The 16,982-nt window shown below is 46.3% G+C and overlaps 2 protein-coding genes across 3 annotated transcripts in view; one reads left to right on the forward strand and one right to left on the reverse strand.

The window, feature by feature from the left end:
- The window catches only part of dnah9l (dynein, axonemal, heavy polypeptide 9 like), a 71,379-nt gene that overhangs the window by 7,786 nt on the left and 46,611 nt on the right, over positions 1-16,982 (reverse strand). The window contains exons 63-78 of the mRNA XM_029724665.1: positions 16,851-16,952; positions 16,491-16,625; positions 16,198-16,371; positions 15,835-15,967; positions 15,425-15,527; positions 15,149-15,271; positions 14,857-15,061; positions 14,354-14,518; positions 14,102-14,242; positions 13,775-13,945; positions 13,556-13,678; positions 13,209-13,402; positions 12,803-12,951; positions 12,560-12,687; positions 12,271-12,408; positions 12,077-12,166 (exon numbers count right to left, since the gene is read on the reverse strand). Of these exons, the coding sequence (XP_029580525.1) occupies positions 12,077-12,166; positions 12,271-12,408; positions 12,560-12,687; positions 12,803-12,951; positions 13,209-13,402; positions 13,556-13,678; positions 13,775-13,945; positions 14,102-14,242; positions 14,354-14,518; positions 14,857-15,061; positions 15,149-15,271; positions 15,425-15,527; positions 15,835-15,967; positions 16,198-16,371; positions 16,491-16,625; positions 16,851-16,952 (2,274 nt within the window). The remainder of the gene's footprint in view (positions 1-12,076; positions 12,167-12,270; positions 12,409-12,559; positions 12,688-12,802; positions 12,952-13,208; positions 13,403-13,555; positions 13,679-13,774; positions 13,946-14,101; positions 14,243-14,353; positions 14,519-14,856; positions 15,062-15,148; positions 15,272-15,424; positions 15,528-15,834; positions 15,968-16,197; positions 16,372-16,490; positions 16,626-16,850; positions 16,953-16,982) is intronic.
- LOC115169446 (cyclin-dependent kinase 5 activator 1-like) lies at positions 2,024-10,857 on the forward strand. 2 transcript variants are annotated; one of them, XM_029725069.1, is made up of 2 exons: positions 2,024-2,343; positions 9,301-10,857. In XM_029725069.1, the coding sequence occupies exons 1-2, from the start codon at positions 2,104-2,106 to the stop codon at positions 10,255-10,257; spliced, it is 1,197 nt and encodes a 398-aa protein (XP_029580929.1). In that variant the 5' UTR covers positions 2,024-2,103; the 3' UTR covers positions 10,258-10,857. The 2 variants fall into 2 exon arrangements, with proteins under 2 accessions (XP_029580929.1, XP_029580930.1); XM_029725070.1 differs by lacking the exon at positions 2,024-2,343 and adding an exon at positions 8,411-9,009.

A 16,982-nucleotide genomic window follows, 5' to 3' on the forward strand; every position in this document is an offset into this window, starting at 1 on the left:
TCGCAAATGTGGGAAATCCCCTTTCCACAGATGGAAAGATTTCCCAGCAAAGGATGCGGAATGCAGGAAATATCACAGGAGAGGATACTTTTCAGCTGTCTGTCGATTAAAGCAAATGCATGAGGTCTCAGAGGAGGTTCAGCAGGACAGCATCTTTCTGGGAGAAGTAAAGGAAAACAAGGCTGGCTGGCATTCAGACATTACACTCAATGGGGAGGTTGTGTCATTTAAACTAGACACTGGGGCAGCAGTGACAGCTATCCCAACTAGGCTGTATAGCTATAGCAGAGATGGCCCTTTGCCCTCTACAAACAACAAACTGTACGGGCCCAGTAATAAGATTTTACTAGTGGTAGGGCAGTTGGTGATTAAACTGCAGAGTAAAGACAAAAGTGCCATCCAGCCTGTCTTCGTCATTGACTCTCTAGCCAGACCGTTGCTGGGGCTGCCAGCAATTGAAGCATTGCAACTCATTGAGAGAGTGAGCGAACTGGAGGACCCAGGTGAGGTTTTCAAAAATAAATTCCCAAAAGTGTTTTCTGGTCTAGGAAGAATGGAAGGTGACTTCAAAATCCGCCTGAAAGAGGATGCTGTCCCCTATGCCCTTACCACCCCTCGCCGTGTGCCTATCCCTTTATTGGGCAAAGTAAAGGAAGAGTTGGGGAGGATGGAAGAAATTGGGGCGGTGTCTAAATAGAGAGTCCCACAGACTGGTGTGCAGGGATGGTAGTGGTCCCAAAAGCCAATGGGGACATAAGGATCTGTGTGGACATGACTAACTTGAATGAGGCACTGCAGAGAGACACACATCTTACCATCAGTGGAGCAGTCACTGGCTCAGTTGGATGGCTCACAAGTCTTCACAAAGCTGGATGCCCGCTCAAGTTTCTGGCAGATACCGCTGTCATCAGAGAGTCATCAACGTTTATAACACCGTTTGGCCGTTACTGTTTTAATGTTTTGCCATTTGGAATCGCTTCCGGTCCTGAGCATTTCCAAAGACGCATGTCCCAGCTGTTGGATGGGCTGAGTGGCGTCACAGTCCACGCGGACGATGTGCTCGTGTGCGGAAGGGACAGAGCAGAACATGATGTAAGGCTCACAGCAGTTCTGACCCGACTCCAGGAGACTGGCCTGATACTCAATGAAAAATGCACTTTTGCATAGTCAGAGGTCTTGTTCTTGGGACACAAAATCAGTGCAGCTGGAATAGAGCCGAACCCAGAGAAGATCAGCGCCATCACAGATATGCCCAGACCCCAGAATGTGGCTGAAGTCAGGACCTTCTTAGGCATGGCCACATATGTGGGTAAGTTCCTCCTACAGTTTTCAGATACAACCAAACCCCTGAGAGACTTCCTTGCCAAAGAGAATGACTGGTCATGGGGTCATATGCAACAGGTGGCGTTTGACAAAATCAAAGGAGACCTGGCCTCACAGAGAGTGCTGGTCCAGTACCGTCCCCACGCTAAGACAAAGGTATCAGTAGATGCATCATCCTTTGGGCTAGGGGCGGTCCTCACACAGATGCAGGACAACATGGAGTGGCGTCTCATAGCATACATCTCCCGAAGCTTATCCGACACAGAGCAAATGTATGCTTAAGTGGAGAAGGAGGCGTTGGCTATCACATGGGCATGTGAAAGGCTCAGACAATACCTTATTGACCTGCAGTTTACAGCAGAGGCTGACCACAAACCACTGTTGGCTCTGTTAGGGACAAAAGCGCTGGATGACTTGCCTCCCAGAGTTCTGCGCTTCCGCCTCAGATTCCTGAGGTTCACCTACAAGATGGTATATGTGCCAGGGAAGGCACTGATCACAGCAGATGCACCCTCCAGGGTCCCAATTAAACGTCCATTGTCAGTGGAGGAGCAATGTCTAGACGGTGAGGTACAGGTGTCCATTAATGCAATAAGGGACAGCCTACCTGCATCTCAGACCAAACTGAAGCAGATTGCAGACGAGCAACAACGAGACCCCATCTGCCGACAGATAGTGCAGCAGTGCAAAAAGGGATGGCCCAGGCAGGAGGAACTGCCTCAGCTGCTGAAGCCCTATTGGGTGCACCAAAGTGACTTCCACTGTAATGGAGACCTTCTCATGAAAGGACAATGGATAGTTATCCCAGAGACTCTACAACCAGAAATGCTAGACAGAGTGCATGATGGACACATGGGGATAACCAAATGCAGACTGAGGGCTCAACAGTCGGTGTGGTGGCTTGGTCTGAGTACTCAGATTGCCAAGTTGGTGGCCCAGTGTGAGGTCTGTACAAAATGTCAACCTTGTCATCCGGAGCCAATGATGGCAACGGAGCTGCCAAAACGGCCATGGCAAAAGGTAGGGGCAGATATGTTCTATTGGAAAAATGACACTTATCTGCTAGTGGTAGATTAATATTCAAGATACATTGAAATAGCAAAGACACCCATAACCACATCAGCTGGTGTTATCAATAAAGTCAATTTTTTCCAGACAAGGGGTCGCTGAGATCCTGGTTAGAGGTCGACCGATTATGATTTTTCAACGCCGATACCGATTATTGGAGGACCAAAAAAAGACGATACCGAATTGTATTTTTATTTGTAATAATGACAATTACAACAATACTGAATGAACACTTATTTTAACTTAATATAATACATCAATAAAATCAATCTAGCCTCAAATAAATAATGAAACATGTTCAATTTGGTTTAAATAATGCAAAAACAAAGTGTTGGAAAAGAAAGTAAAAGTGCAATATGTGCCATGTAAGAAAGCTAACGTTTAAGTGCCTTGCTCAGAACATGAGAACATATGAAAGCTGGTGGTTCCTTTTAACATGAGTCTTCAATATTCCCAGGTAAGAAGTTTTAGGTTGTAGTTATTATAGGAATTATAGGACTATTTCTCTCTATACAATTTGTATTTCATATACCTTTGACTATTGGATGTTCTTATAGGCACTTTAGTATTGCCAGTGTAACAGTATAGCTTCCATCCCTCTCCTCGCTCCTACCTGGGCTCGAACCAGGAACACATCGACAACAGCCACCCTCGAAGCAGCGTTACCCATGCAGAGCAAGGGGAACAACTACTCCAAGTCTCAGAGCGAGTGACGTTTGAAACGCTATTAGCACGCACCCCGCTAACTAGCTAGCCATTTCACATCGGTTCCACCAGCCTAATCTTGGGAGTTGATAGGCTTGAAGTCATAAACAGCGCAATGAGCTGCTGGCAAAATGCACGAAAGTGCTGTTTGAATGAATGCTTACGAGCCTGCTGGTGCCTACCACCGCTCAGTCAGACTGCTCTGTCAAATCATAGACTTAATTATAATATAATAAACACACAGAAATACGAGCCTTAGGTCATTAATATGGTCGAATCCGGAAACTATCATCTCGAAAACAAAACGTTTTTTCTTTCAGTGAAATACGGAACCGTTCCGTATTTTATCTAACGGGTGGCATCCCTAAGTCTAAATATTCCTGTTACATTGCACAACTTTCAATGTTATGTCATAATTACGTAAAATTCTGGCAAATTAGTTCGCAACGAGCCAGGCGGCCCAAACTGTTGCATATACCCTGACTCTGCGTGCAATAGTCCTGTTTTCCAAGATGTCGTAGCAGTCAGACGTTTTTGTCCTGTCGTGTCCCTTGTATATATCTTTTTACATCTTTTTCTTCACATATCTTTTAAAAATATTTTCCTAAACCTCAACTTCTAAATACTCTCCTGCAACCCGCCTCACCCAATGTGGCGTGGATCTGTTAATTAATTTTTTTCTAAAGTATTTCTATTTACTGGAATCCCTCAACTGAAGCTAGCCAGCTAACTACCTACCAGCTATCAGTCAGCAAACCATTGCTAGCGGTCATCAGCTAACCTTTAGCTCAGAAAGCACTCGCCAGTTCGAACAACGTGACTCAAACCAGAGCATAACGGACCTATTATTATTTTCTATATTTTTTCCCCCATATCCCCGGATTCCTACCGCAAACTCTCAACATTTTCATCTGGATCTTCGCAACTATCTAACCACAATCCCAGATGACTACTCCTGGCTAGCGTTTCCATCCCGGAGCAAGCACCAATTAGCCTGAAGCTAGCTCGGCCAGGGCTCCTGTGCTACCACCGAAGCTCACTCCTTGGCTACAATATCCGGACCCCTTCTACTGCCGGTACGGGGCACGGATCCCCGCCGATCCTCTACGACTGGAATACCGACAATCTGCCCGAGGATTCCAACAGGCCCCTCAGGCGTGACATCCGCTGAAGGCCCATTCTGCTAACCGCGGCCTGCTAGCTATCTAGAACTACTTGAAACCCTACTAATTCCACGACTGGTCTATCGACGTCACCGCATGAAGAGGCAAAAACAGACTTACCCCCATTGCGACTTCCCCCAAAGGCTAACTTGCTAGCCCCGGTCTGCTAACTGCTAGCTTGCCTGTCCCGGTCTGCCAACTGCTTGCTTGCTAACTCGGTCTGCTAACTGCTAGCTTTCCTGCCCCGGTCTGCTAATTGCTAGCTTGTTTAGCCCCGGCCTGCTAACTGTCTGAATCGACGTGTCCCCAGTCAGCCCAACCAATCACTGGACCCATATGTTCACTTGGCTACGCATGCCTGTCTCTAATATCAATATGCCTCATCCTTTACTGTCCTGGTTAGTGATTACTGTCTTATTTCACTGTAGAGCCTCTAGCCCTGCTCAATATGCCTTAACCAACCATGTTGTTCCACCTCCTACATATGCGATGACATCACCTGGTTTAAACCTCTCTCATCATTACTCAATGCCTAGGTTTACCTCCAATGTACTCACATCCTACCTGACCTTTGTCTATACACTATGCCTTGAATCTATGCTATCATGCCCAGAAACCTGCTCCTTTTACTCTCTGTTCCAAACGTGCTAGACGGCCAGTTCGTATAGCCTTTAGCCGTACCCTTATCCTACTTCTCCTCTGTTCCTCTGGTGATGTGGAGGTTAATCCAGGTCCTGCAGTGCCTAGCTCCACTCCAACTCCCCAGGTGCCCTCATTTGTTGACTTCTGTAACCGTAAAAGCCTTGGTTTCATGCATGTTAACATTAGAAGCCTACTCCCTAAGTTTGTTTTACTCACTGCTTTAGCACACTCTGCCAACCCGGATGTCTTAGCCGTGTCTGAATCCTGGCTTAGGAAAACCACCAGAAACCCTGAAATCTCCATTGCTAACTATAACATTTTCCGCCAAGATACAACTGCCAAAGGGGGCGGTGTTGCAATCTACTGCAAAGATAGCCTGCAGAGTTCTGTATTACTATCCAAGGCTGTACCCAAAGAATTCGAGCTTCTACTTCTAAAAATTCACCTTTCCAGAAACAAGTCTCTCACTGTTGCCACTTGCTATAGACCTCCCTCTGCCCCCAGATGTGCCCTCAATACCATATGTGAATTGATTGCCCCCCATCTATCTTCTGAGCTCATGCAACTAGCTGACCTAAACTGGGACATGCTTAACACCTCGGCCATCCTACAATCTAAGCTTGATGCCCTCAATCTCACACAAATTATCAATGAACCTACCAGGTACAACCCCAAATCCATAAACACGGGCACCCTCATAGATGTCATCCTAACTAACTCACCCTCCAAATACACCTCTGCTGTTTTCAATCAAGATCTCAGCGATCACTGCCTCATTGCCTGCATCCGTAATGGGTCTGCGACCAAACGACCACCCCTCATCACTGTCAAACGCTCCCTAAAACACTTCTGCGAGCAGGCCTTTCTAATTGACCTGGCCAGTGTATCCTGGAATGACATTGACATTATCCCGTCAGTAGATGATGCCTGGCTATTCTTTAAAAGTGCCTTCCTCACCATCTTAAATAAGCATGCCCCACTCAAAAAATGTAGAACTAGGAATAGATATAGTCCTTGGTTCACTCCAGACCTGTCTGCCCTTGACCAACACAAAAACATCCTGTGGTGTTCTGCATTAGCATCGAATAGCCCCCGTGATATGCAACTTTTCAGGGAAGTTAGGAACAAATATACACAGGCAGTTAGAAAAGCTAGACCCAAACTGTTACAGACCTATATCTATCCTACCCTGTCTTTCTAAGGTCTTCGAAAGCCAAGTTAACTAACAGATTACCGACCATTTCGAATCCCACCGTACCTTCTCCGCTATGCAATCTGGTTTCAGAGCTGGTCATGGGTGCACCTCAGCCACACTCAAGGTCCTAAACGACATCATAACCTCCATCGATAAGAGACATTACTGTGCAGCCGTCTTCATTGACCTGGCCAAGGCTTTCGACTCTGTCAATCACCACATTCTTATCGGCAGACTCGACAGCCTCAAATGATTGCCTCGCCTGGTTTACCAACTACTTCCCTGATAGAGTTCAGTGTGTCAAATCGGAGGTCCTGTTGTCCGGGCGCCACAGGGTTCAATTCTCGGGCCGACTCTCTTCTCTGTATACATCAATGATGTTGCTCTTGCTGCTGGTGATTCTCTGATCCACCTCTACGCAGATGACACCATTCTGTATACTTCTGGCCCCTCTTTGGACACTGTGTTAACTAACCTCCAGACGAGCTTCAATGCCATACAACTCTCCTTCCGTGGCCTCCAACTGCTCTTAAACGCAAGTAAAACTAAATGCATGCTATTCAATCGATCACTGCCCGCACCTGCTCGCCCGTCCAGCATCACTACTCAGGACGGCTCTGACTTAGAATACGTGGACAACTACAAATACCTGAGTGTCTGGTTAGACTGTTAACTCTCCTTCCAGGCTCACATTAAGCATCTCCAATCCAAAATTAAATCTAGAATCGGCTTCCTATATCGCAACAAAGTATCCTTCACTCATGCTGCCAAACATACCCTCGTAAAACTGACCATCCTACCGATCCTCGACTTCGGTGATGTCATCTATAAAACAGCCTCCAACACTCTACTCAACAAACTGGATGCAGTCTATCACAGTGCCATCCGTTTTGTCACCAAAGCCCCATACACTACCCACCATTGCGACCTGTACGCTCTCGTTGGTTGGCCCTCACTTCATACTCGTCGCCAAACCCACTGGCTGCAGATTATCTACAAGTCTCTGCTAGGTAAAGCCCCGCCTTATCTCAGCTCACTGGTCACCATAGCAGCACCCACTCGTAGCACGCGCTCCTGCAGGTATATCTCACTGGTCACCCCCAAAGCCAATTCCTCCTTTGGTCGTCTTTCCTTCCAGTACTCTGCTGCCAATGACTGGAACGAACTGCAAAAATCTCTGAAGCTGGAGACTCATACCTCCCTCGCTAGCTTTAACCACCAGCTGTCAGAGCAGCTCAGAGATCACTGCACCTGTACATAGCCCATCTGTAAACAGCCTATATATCTACCTAACTCATTTTTCACATTTTACATTTTAGTCATTTAGCAGACGCTCTTATCCAGAGCGACTTACAGTAGTGAATGCATACATTTCATACAATTTCATACATTTTTTATTTTCCTGTGCTGGCCCCCGTGGGAATTGAACCCACAACCCTGGCGTTGCAAACACCATGCTCTACCAACTGAGCTACAGGGAAGGCTACTGTAGTTATTTATCTTGCTCCTTTGCACCCCAGTATCTCTACTTGCACATTCATCTTCTGCACATCTACCATTCCAGTGTTTAATTGCTATATTGTAATTACTTCCCCACCATAGCCTATTTGTTGTCTTAACTTACCTCATTTGCAATCACTGTATATAGACTTTCTGTTTTCTTTTGTTCTACTGTATTATTGACTGTATGTTTTGTTTATTCCATGTGTAACTCTGTGTTGTTGTATGTGTTGAATTGCTACGCTTTATCTTGGCCAGGTCGCAGTTGCAAATGAGAACTTGTTCTCAACTAGCCTACCTAGTTAAATAAAAAATAAAAAAATAATAAAAATGAACGCAAGAGAAGTGACACAATTTCACCTGGTTAATATTGCCTGCTATCCTGGATTTCTTTTAGCTAAAAGAATAATACTGGTTTCCAAATTGCATTTCAGTTATGCTTCAGTGGTTATGCATGTTGAGTTCTTGTTCATGGGAGAGGGGAAGATGTAGTAGGATGTCCCTTGGGGGTATCCGTATCTATGTATGACATGCGAGGGTTAGGTTAGTGAACATGCTGGAGCTAGAACGTCGTTGTCGTGCGTCCTTATTTTTAGATAATATTACAGGGAGGTACTTGAATATTCAAACCGAGCTTAGTCTAGTATTGGATCAACTGTTGCATGATTTTTTTATTTCTTAAAAATAACAAACTTTGAATGAAGTTGTATAAGCTTTTATTTGAGCTACTGCTGGTTCTTATGTTGCGTTTTACATGAAAAGGCAATTTAGCCTACTTTTATAGCGCATTTTAAGCTAGTCATCCAGTCAGTCCTGACATAGAAGTAGGCCTGTATGCTCCCCACTTCAAATAGCCATTATAGGCGCGCACCTATTCGTCCCCAGGCTAAATGCGCATTATTGGAGTAGATTGCTAAAGTGAAATTACTAACGCAAAATGTAGGGGGAATAAGAGTCTGATGGTGAACGAGATAAACGGGAACCTGACACAGCTTCCAATATAATTTGACAGACCATTGAGATCCATTCAAAACACTCGCCAGATACATGTTATTCAGCCATTGAGGCCAGAAATGTAACGCTGTGACGTAGAAGTCACTCAGAGCTTATTTCGTTTTCAATTTATTGAGCTAAGCTATAGCAAATATGAGGCAAATTCTATCATGGCGAACATCAGACTTTATTTATTTGTTTCTTTTTGCCAACATCAAACTTAATCTTTCACAAAATCGCTTCTATGACGTACTTCTTTATTACGACGTAGAAACTCGATTTCAGAACCTTGGACAATTCTGATGTTCACAACCATAACAGCCTTGAACTCAAAGCACTGGACAACCCGTCTTTACCTTTCAATTAACAAAGAAAATATTGAAATATCTTTAGAATTTCTCACATATCAACTTGAAATCAGTGAGTAATATTTTTGTTTTGCTTTGGAATGTTATATTGCTCATGTTTATGAATACATAACACTAATGCCTATGCTTAATACTGTGATTTAGAATCTGTCCCAAATGGAATCCTGTTTCCTATATAAAGCACTGCTTTTGACCAGACCCCTTTGGGCCATGGTCAAAAGCAGTGCACTTTATAGGGAATAGGTTGCCATTTCGGAGACAGACAGAGCTGAGCTAGCTAGGCCTACTGAACTGATGCCATGCACTTCATTTTGCCAATATTGAAGCATTTTGTTTTCCACAGGCACTATTGACCATGGGATCCGCAATGTCTATCTCGGTCCGCAAGAAGGCAGTCCTCTTCAAAGATGGGCCGTACACTGTGGGCCACTTGATGGAAGTCCAGACCGGTAAGAGCGCAAAAGACAAGACTCTGAAGCGCTACTCGCCATGGAGGCGGATTGTGAAGAAGAAGAGCTCCAAGAAGGAGCAGGCTCACGAGAACACCAACCAAAACAACATTATCCATCTGAGTAATGAGAACCTGGAGAAGTCTCAGTCCTTCTCCAACCTGTCCACCCTGGAGAAGTCTCAGTCCTGTGACAAGCTGTCAACCCAGGAGCAGAGCACTCCAGCCATCTCCAACAATGCCGCCTCGTTGGTCGAGAAGGCCCCCATATCCAACTCAAACACGGCCCCCGACACGCCCCAGATGGTGACCGTCCAGGACCTCCACACGCCCAGGAGGCTGGTGATGGTCCACGCTACAACCGGCGAGCTGCTGCGCTGCCTGGGTGAGTTCCTGTGCCGGCGCTGCCACCGGCTCCAGGACATGTCTTCCATGGACCCGGTGCTGTGGCTGCGGGTGGTGGACCGTTATCTGCTGGACAACTGCTATCAGAACCAGAGCTGCATCAATCCGGCCGCTGTGGTCTTCCTCTACATGCTGTGCCGCGAGGCGGTTTCCTCCGAGGTGGCCACCTTGCACGAGCTGCATGCCGTGCTGCTCACCTGCCTCTACACGACCTGCTCCTACATGGGCAACGAGATCGCCTACCCTCTGAAACCCTTCCTGGTAGACACCTGCGGGCAGACCTTCTGGATCCGCTGCATGACCATCACCAAGCTGATGAGTGTCAAGATGCTCCAGATGAACACAGACCCTAATTTCTTCTCCCAGGTGTTTGCTGACCTGAAGAACGAGAGCCAGAAGGAGGAGAAGAAGAGCCGCCTGCTCAGCGGTGTGTACAGCACTCAGTGAGGGACCTAGGGTATAGGGGCCAGGGGAGGGTGAGGGCCTACTACAGACTGACATTTTAAAATGGAAGGGAGGAGGATTGGTTGAGGGAGTGGGAAGAGTGTGAGCTTTGATGGGAAAATAGGATTTATAGATTTTAAGGGTTAATATGAGGGTTAATTTGGCTTGAAAGAGAACACAAATCGGTAGCTATGAATGTGTGGAGGACTGAGGCTTGAGCTTACTATCTACAGTACCAGCTGACTGTCTGATGTGTGCACTGCCTACCACGGGAGGATTGGAGGCACCCTTGAGTGACTGGGCAAGTGCTCACATCACACTGAGGCTGCAGCCCACCAGCCTACTGTTCTGACTGTGGGAGATGTGCACTTCCTACCACGGGAGGGAAGGAGGCACCCTTGTGTGAGTGGACTAGTGCTCTGATCATTGTTGAACAGACAACCTGCAACCCTGGCGCTGTAGACAGTGAAGTGAACACCAATGTTCCCCCACAGCAAGCACGGGACAGTTCTGGGGGACAGGGATTCGTTTGAGGACCATTGGTTCTGATGAATTTGAACGAACAGTGTGACTGTTTTGAAATAAAATGCTTTATATAATTTCTTAAAAACATCACATGTTGTGTCCTTATTATTTTACAATATATATTTTCCAGGTCATTTTGAGATCTTGGTGGAGAAAATACTTGACAGGTGGTGGAAAAAGAACCCAATTGTCATACTTGAGTAAAAGTAAAGACACTTAATAGAAAATGACTCAAGTAAAAGTGAAAGTCACCCAGTAAAATACTACTTGATTAAAAGTCTAAAGGTATCTGGTTTTAAATATACTTAAGTATCAATAGTGAAAACAAAGGCTATATATCAAATTCCTTATATTATGCAGATGTTCTTGTTTTTATTTATTTATGGAAATCCAGGGGCACAGTCTAACAGTATTTTACAAACCAGATCAGAGGCATTAGGGATTAGTTCTCTTAATAAGTGTATGAATTTGACCGTTTTGCTGTCCTAACCGGAGCAATCGATGTCGCGATGCTATAAAGGGTCGGGAGACAGAAGCAGGAACGCATAATAGGGTATTTCATTTACCCAATTTACGGCGTGCCTTGTAAAGGCACCGGGACAAAGACCAAACAAACACGATCCAAAACACACGGTAGAAACCCAAAACAAAAGAGTTAGGAGTGCCTTGAATAAACGACACACGCTCACAATGATTAACACACGGGACTAGACCTGTAATCATCTGCAATGGCACGAATGGCACGAAAGCCAAAACACAGCACAGGTACTCACACGAACCAACGGACATTGTAACAATAATCGACAGGACACTGGTAAACCAAGGACACACTTATACACCACTTGGAATAGGGTCCAGGTATGCGTAATGAACGTTCCGGAGGGATCCATGACATTCGAAATGTAGTGAGCACATATTTTCTTTCGGAACGTAGTCAAGTAAAAGTTCAAAAATATATAAATATTCAAGTAAAGTACAGATACTTCAAAGTATTTTTACTTAGTTACTTAACACCGCTGTACTTTTTCTAATGATTAGCAAATCTATTATAAATGTCTATTTTAAACATCTAATAAATGATCCAATAATGAATTTGAAAGTTTAGTAAATAACTATAATTTAGCTTGCTAACATTTTACAAATGTACAAACAACAATTAGTAAATAGTGAACAAACTGTTTACAAATGATCTATTACTGGATGTTGTTATGACGCGTGAATCAAACATTTGATTTCAATTGCCCATCCCTAACACCAATGGACAGACAGACATGCACACACACACACATTCCTTTACCTGGTCAAAGTTGTCCAGAGCAGCGTGAAGGTTGGCATGCATGCCAGTGGGAGGCTCGTTGGTGATCTTGATGGCATTCTCCAGGATGCCCTGAGTCAGGAGAGGAGAACAAACACTTTTCAATTAGGAAAACACACAGTGTTATTATACGTGTGTGTGTGTGTGCGTGCGTGTGTGTGTGCGTGTGTGTTTACCTGAGGGATGATGTGCTCCTGTGGTGTAGGGGCAGGCTCAGCACTCATAAACACTCTGTAGTCCTGGTGACTGCCCTCACAGCAGCGTTCCAGAAGCTTCTCCAACGACCCCAGCCAGCGAGCCACCAGGTGGATATTCTGACAGAGATAAATGAATTAATGGATTGATTGATGGATGAACAAATGTTTGCGTGAACAAACTAATAAACAGTGAATGGATGGATGGATGCAATGATGAATGAAGGAATGAACTATATCTTATGCACAGTGTATAGCAAGATAGCCATACCTGTAGGATGACCCAGTGTCCCTCCTTAGCAGCCATCTCCATGGCAACCTCAGCCACAGCCTCCTGCCCCTGACCCAAAGACACATTGTGGAGCTTCCCCAGGTCAATGGTGAATCCTAACTTCCTGCCTGTTACCATGGGAACACGTGTTTCTTCGTGTGTGTGTGTGTGTGTGTGTGTGTGTCATGTTCATTCAGATTTACAGTGATATTTACGTTACAAAATCAGTTGTCCTAGTGTTACCCAGTGACTCCACGTCTTTGAGAGGGTCTACTCCGGGAGACAGGATGAAGAAGACAGGCGAGGCAGGTCCACTCTCTCTGAAGGACTTAGCAAACTCGGTCTTCCTCCTCTCTGTATACTTCACCCCCAACTTCTCCTCCACAAAGTTCCTACACACAGAAAGAGAGAGGGAGATAGAGAGAGAGGGAGTGAGAGGGGGGGTATGGGGAGGGAGAATGATCGTCATTATAATTTGCCAGAGACATATGAAAGATGGGGATGGAGGGAGAGAAGAGGAGAGGGAGAGGAGAGGGAGAGAAAGCGGCAGTAAGGAGTAAAAAGGACGGGAGGCCAGCTAAGGTACATTATACGTCCCTCAACTATCCAGTGTGTTGGGAGGTGGTGGTTATTGTTGGCGTGTGGTCACCTGACAGCGTAAGTCATCCTATCAGGTCTCAGGGCTCTCATCATAATGAGTTTCTGTAGGGAACTTTTTGCTTTCCACTCCTGAGGAAACTTCTCTTTCTCCGGACACTCGGACTCTACCACCTTTTTCCAGCGTTTAGGGGAGCCCTCGATGTCCCGATCCAAACCACGAAACTCATCAGTGAAACTCATTGTCTAGAGGAGAAGAGGGGAAATAAATATTTGTAAGTGTGTGTGTGTGTGTGTGTGTGTTTGTGTTTGATACTGTGTGTGTGTGTGTGTGTGTGTGTGTGTGTGTGTGTGTGTGTGTGTGTGTGTGTGTGTGTGTGTGTGTGTGTGTGTGTGTACCTTGATGGCGCTCCAGGCCTGGTTGGAGAGGAAGTCTACAGGACAGATGTAGCTGTGGTCGATGTTGAAGCGGAGCAGGAAGTCTAGTTCTCGTACGTCTATCTCCTTACTCATCAGTAACAACTGGGGAACAGGGAACACACTATAGAACTAAGAAAACACACAGACACACACACACACACACAGCCCCCCCACACACACACACACATACAGACACACCTGGAAGGCGAGTTGAGCGGTGAAGGTGAGTTTGTCTCTCTCAAACAGGCCTCTGCTGATGTAGTTGAAGGTGGAGTAGGTGATGCCGTCTATTAGAGTGTTGACTCTGCTCCTCACGTCCTCACACACCTCAGCCTGCTCCACCGCCTTGTGGAACACCACGTTAAACGCCTACAGGGAGGGAGACAGTGAAAGACAAAGACAAGCCTAGATAAGCTAGAACGCTGTAATCTGGTTGTTAACTGGTCTGCACTGGTCCATTTGGACCGGTCTTGACTTACCTGTAGAAATAAAGGTTAAATGAAATAAAAAAGTGCTGCTGGTAACCTTGAGGCTGAACTGGTACATGGGGTTGATCTTGTTGAGGTCGTTCATGATGAAGTAGAGCAGAGAGGATCTGACTGCTACGGGGCGGTAGTGTTCTCTGGCCTCGTTGATCTTCACCTCGTTCACCTTCGCCTCCAGAACCTACGTCCCAAAACAGCATAGTAGCAATCAGGACCAAGAGATATAGCACAGTTTGGCTATTTGTCGGTCTGACTTCTGTTTCTTTATCCTTAACCTCTGCCTCTGTCTCACCTTCATCTCGATCTCTGCGGCCGTGTGTTTGGTGGTCTCTAGTTTCTCCACCAGGACGTTGTCTCCTAGGAAGTTGCTCTCAGCAGCAGAGAGACGGCCCAGCAGCTCGTCCTCCAACAGCTTCAGCTCTATCTTGAACAGGTTCTGCTGCTTGGTCAGGTCACTCTGCAACCGCAACGCAACCGTTGTACAACCGTTATACAACCGCAACACAACCGTTATACAACCGCAACACAACCGTTATACAACCACAACACAACCGCAACATAACAAACAAACTTTACTAAAATAAATCATTTCGCAACATGTGGGTGGCCCCGGGAATCAAACCCACAACCCTGGTGTTACAAGCACCCTACTCTACCGACTGAGCCATACAGGACCACGACTACGCAGAAACCGACCACAACCAGAATTCAAATGTCATTTTGTGACCATATGAGGTCAAGAAGGAAGAGGCTGAGAGAGCCAGAAAGAACAGGGGACATAGCCATCTATCCCACCTTGAGGTGCTCGAGGTCGGGCCTCTCCAGATTGACCACCTGGGCCAACAGCTGGTCCTCCAGGCCGTCTCTTGTAACAGTGAAGTTGATGAGGGTGGTCTGGGCCTGGATCTCAGGCTTATAGTGAGGGTTAGCCAGCTTAGTGTGGAGGATCAGTCTGAACGCTGGGTGGAAGAAACACTCTTTATCCCCCACCTTTATACAACTGGGAGAGAGAGAGGGCGAGAGGGAGAGTGTGCATTACCTGCCCTTTTTGACGATGATGTGGTGTGTGTGTGTGTGTATATGTTACCTGCCCTTCTTGATAGTGTGTCGTCCCAGTAGAGGGTCTATGACAGGGTCGATGGACTCCTCCAGATTCTCTATGAGGACAGTGTCTCCTGTCACAACAGCCTGCTCTATCACATCCACATACCTGGGGAAATGGGCTTTAGGTAGAACACATCGAACATACCTGAAGAGAGAGCAAGCTTAACAGATACATCTATTTGGGAGATCCATTCAGGAGAGGGGAGAGTAGGATGGAGGGAGGCATGACACGACACAGAGGAGAGGAGAGCGATCTTACCCTTTCTCTCCCAGGCTGACCACCTTGAGGCTGTTGCCATAACGAATCTTGATCCACTTGAAGCCCTGCAGTTGGGGGTCAATAAGCAGTGGCCAGCGTTCACCTGGGAGCACACAAAGGAGGAACATGTTGCAATTGCAATACGTTTACAGATGTAGGATCTTAATTTGAGACAGTTTGCTACAGCATAATCCTGCGGCAACAGGAAATGTGAGTTACTATAATTAATGGACATTTCTGTAAGGGAGAATCAAGACTGAAATGTCTAAGTGGAAATTACAAACTTCAGAAGCTCTGTTAAACCTCAAATTGCAGGAATGTTCTCCTGCAACAGTGTGATCAAATTAAGATCTTACATCTGTAGCATGGACATAAAGGTGCAGAAAGTATAAAACATTCTCTACGCTCACAGTTGGTGAGGATGGTGGCGTTCTGAGTGGACATCTTGTCTCCCGGCAACCCCTCGTTGTTCCACTGAGCCACGGTAGCATCATCAGTCAGCATACACACTGGATCTAACCCCTCCGTCATTGGGATGGGGATCTGAGAGAGGGAGGGGACGAGAGGAGGAGAGGTGTGTTAGAATACACACTGGATCTAACCCCTCCATCATGGGGATGGGGATCTGAGAGAGGGAGGGGACGAGAGGAGGAGAGGTGTGTTAGAATACACACTGGATCTAACCCCTCTGTCATGGGGATGGGGATCTGAGAGAGGGAGGGGAATATGAGAGGGGGAGCATAAGAGAGTAAGAGATGAGAGGAGAGAAGGACCTTCTGGCCACGTAGGAAGGGCATCCAGAGGTTCTCCAGTAGTTCTCTGCGGTACTTCTTAGAGAAGGATCCGGCGTAGGAGATGAAGGCTGCAGTCAGCAGAATGTCTCCACACAGAGTCTCCTCCTGCTCATGGTACCCGGCTACAGAGTGGGCCCAACGCACATTCTCCGACTGAAACACACACACACATTATCCACCAATGGAAAAAACGTACTGTTAATGCTTGGAAACTTTCCGAAGTAGCATGACAACAAACTAACTGAGTCGTTATTGGTCAGCCAGCTCCTCACCTCGAGTCCTTTGACGAGGCGATTGGCCAGTTCGATGGTCTTGTTGGTGTGGTTGACCTCGTCCTGACAGCGAAGCTTCTCAGAGGTAGCCTTCTCAAACGCAGCAGTCAGGGTGTCCAGACTACAGTCCAACTCCTACACACGCGCACACACCCACAGTTAAGTGAAAATGTGGGAGAGCAAGACAGACACACAGACAGACAGACAGACAGACAGACAGACAGACAGACAGACAGACAGACAGACAGACAGACAGACAGACAGACAGACAGACAGACAGACAGACAGACAGACAGACAGACAGACAGACAGACAGACAGACAGACAGACAGACAGACAGACAGACAGACAGACACCCACAGCTAGTTTCTTCCTAATGGCTTCTAGTTTGTCTGCAGCCTCAGCCAGGTCAGCATTAGCCTGAGAGAGACACAGCTTCTTCACCTCCACCTCACAGAACACCTGGGGAGGAAACAAGCACACTCACAAATA

Source organism: Salmo trutta, chromosome 31 (assembly GCF_901001165.1).
Source record: "Salmo trutta chromosome 31, fSalTru1.1, whole genome shotgun sequence".
In the NCBI taxonomy this organism is placed as follows: domain Eukaryota; kingdom Metazoa; phylum Chordata; class Actinopteri; order Salmoniformes; family Salmonidae; genus Salmo; species Salmo trutta.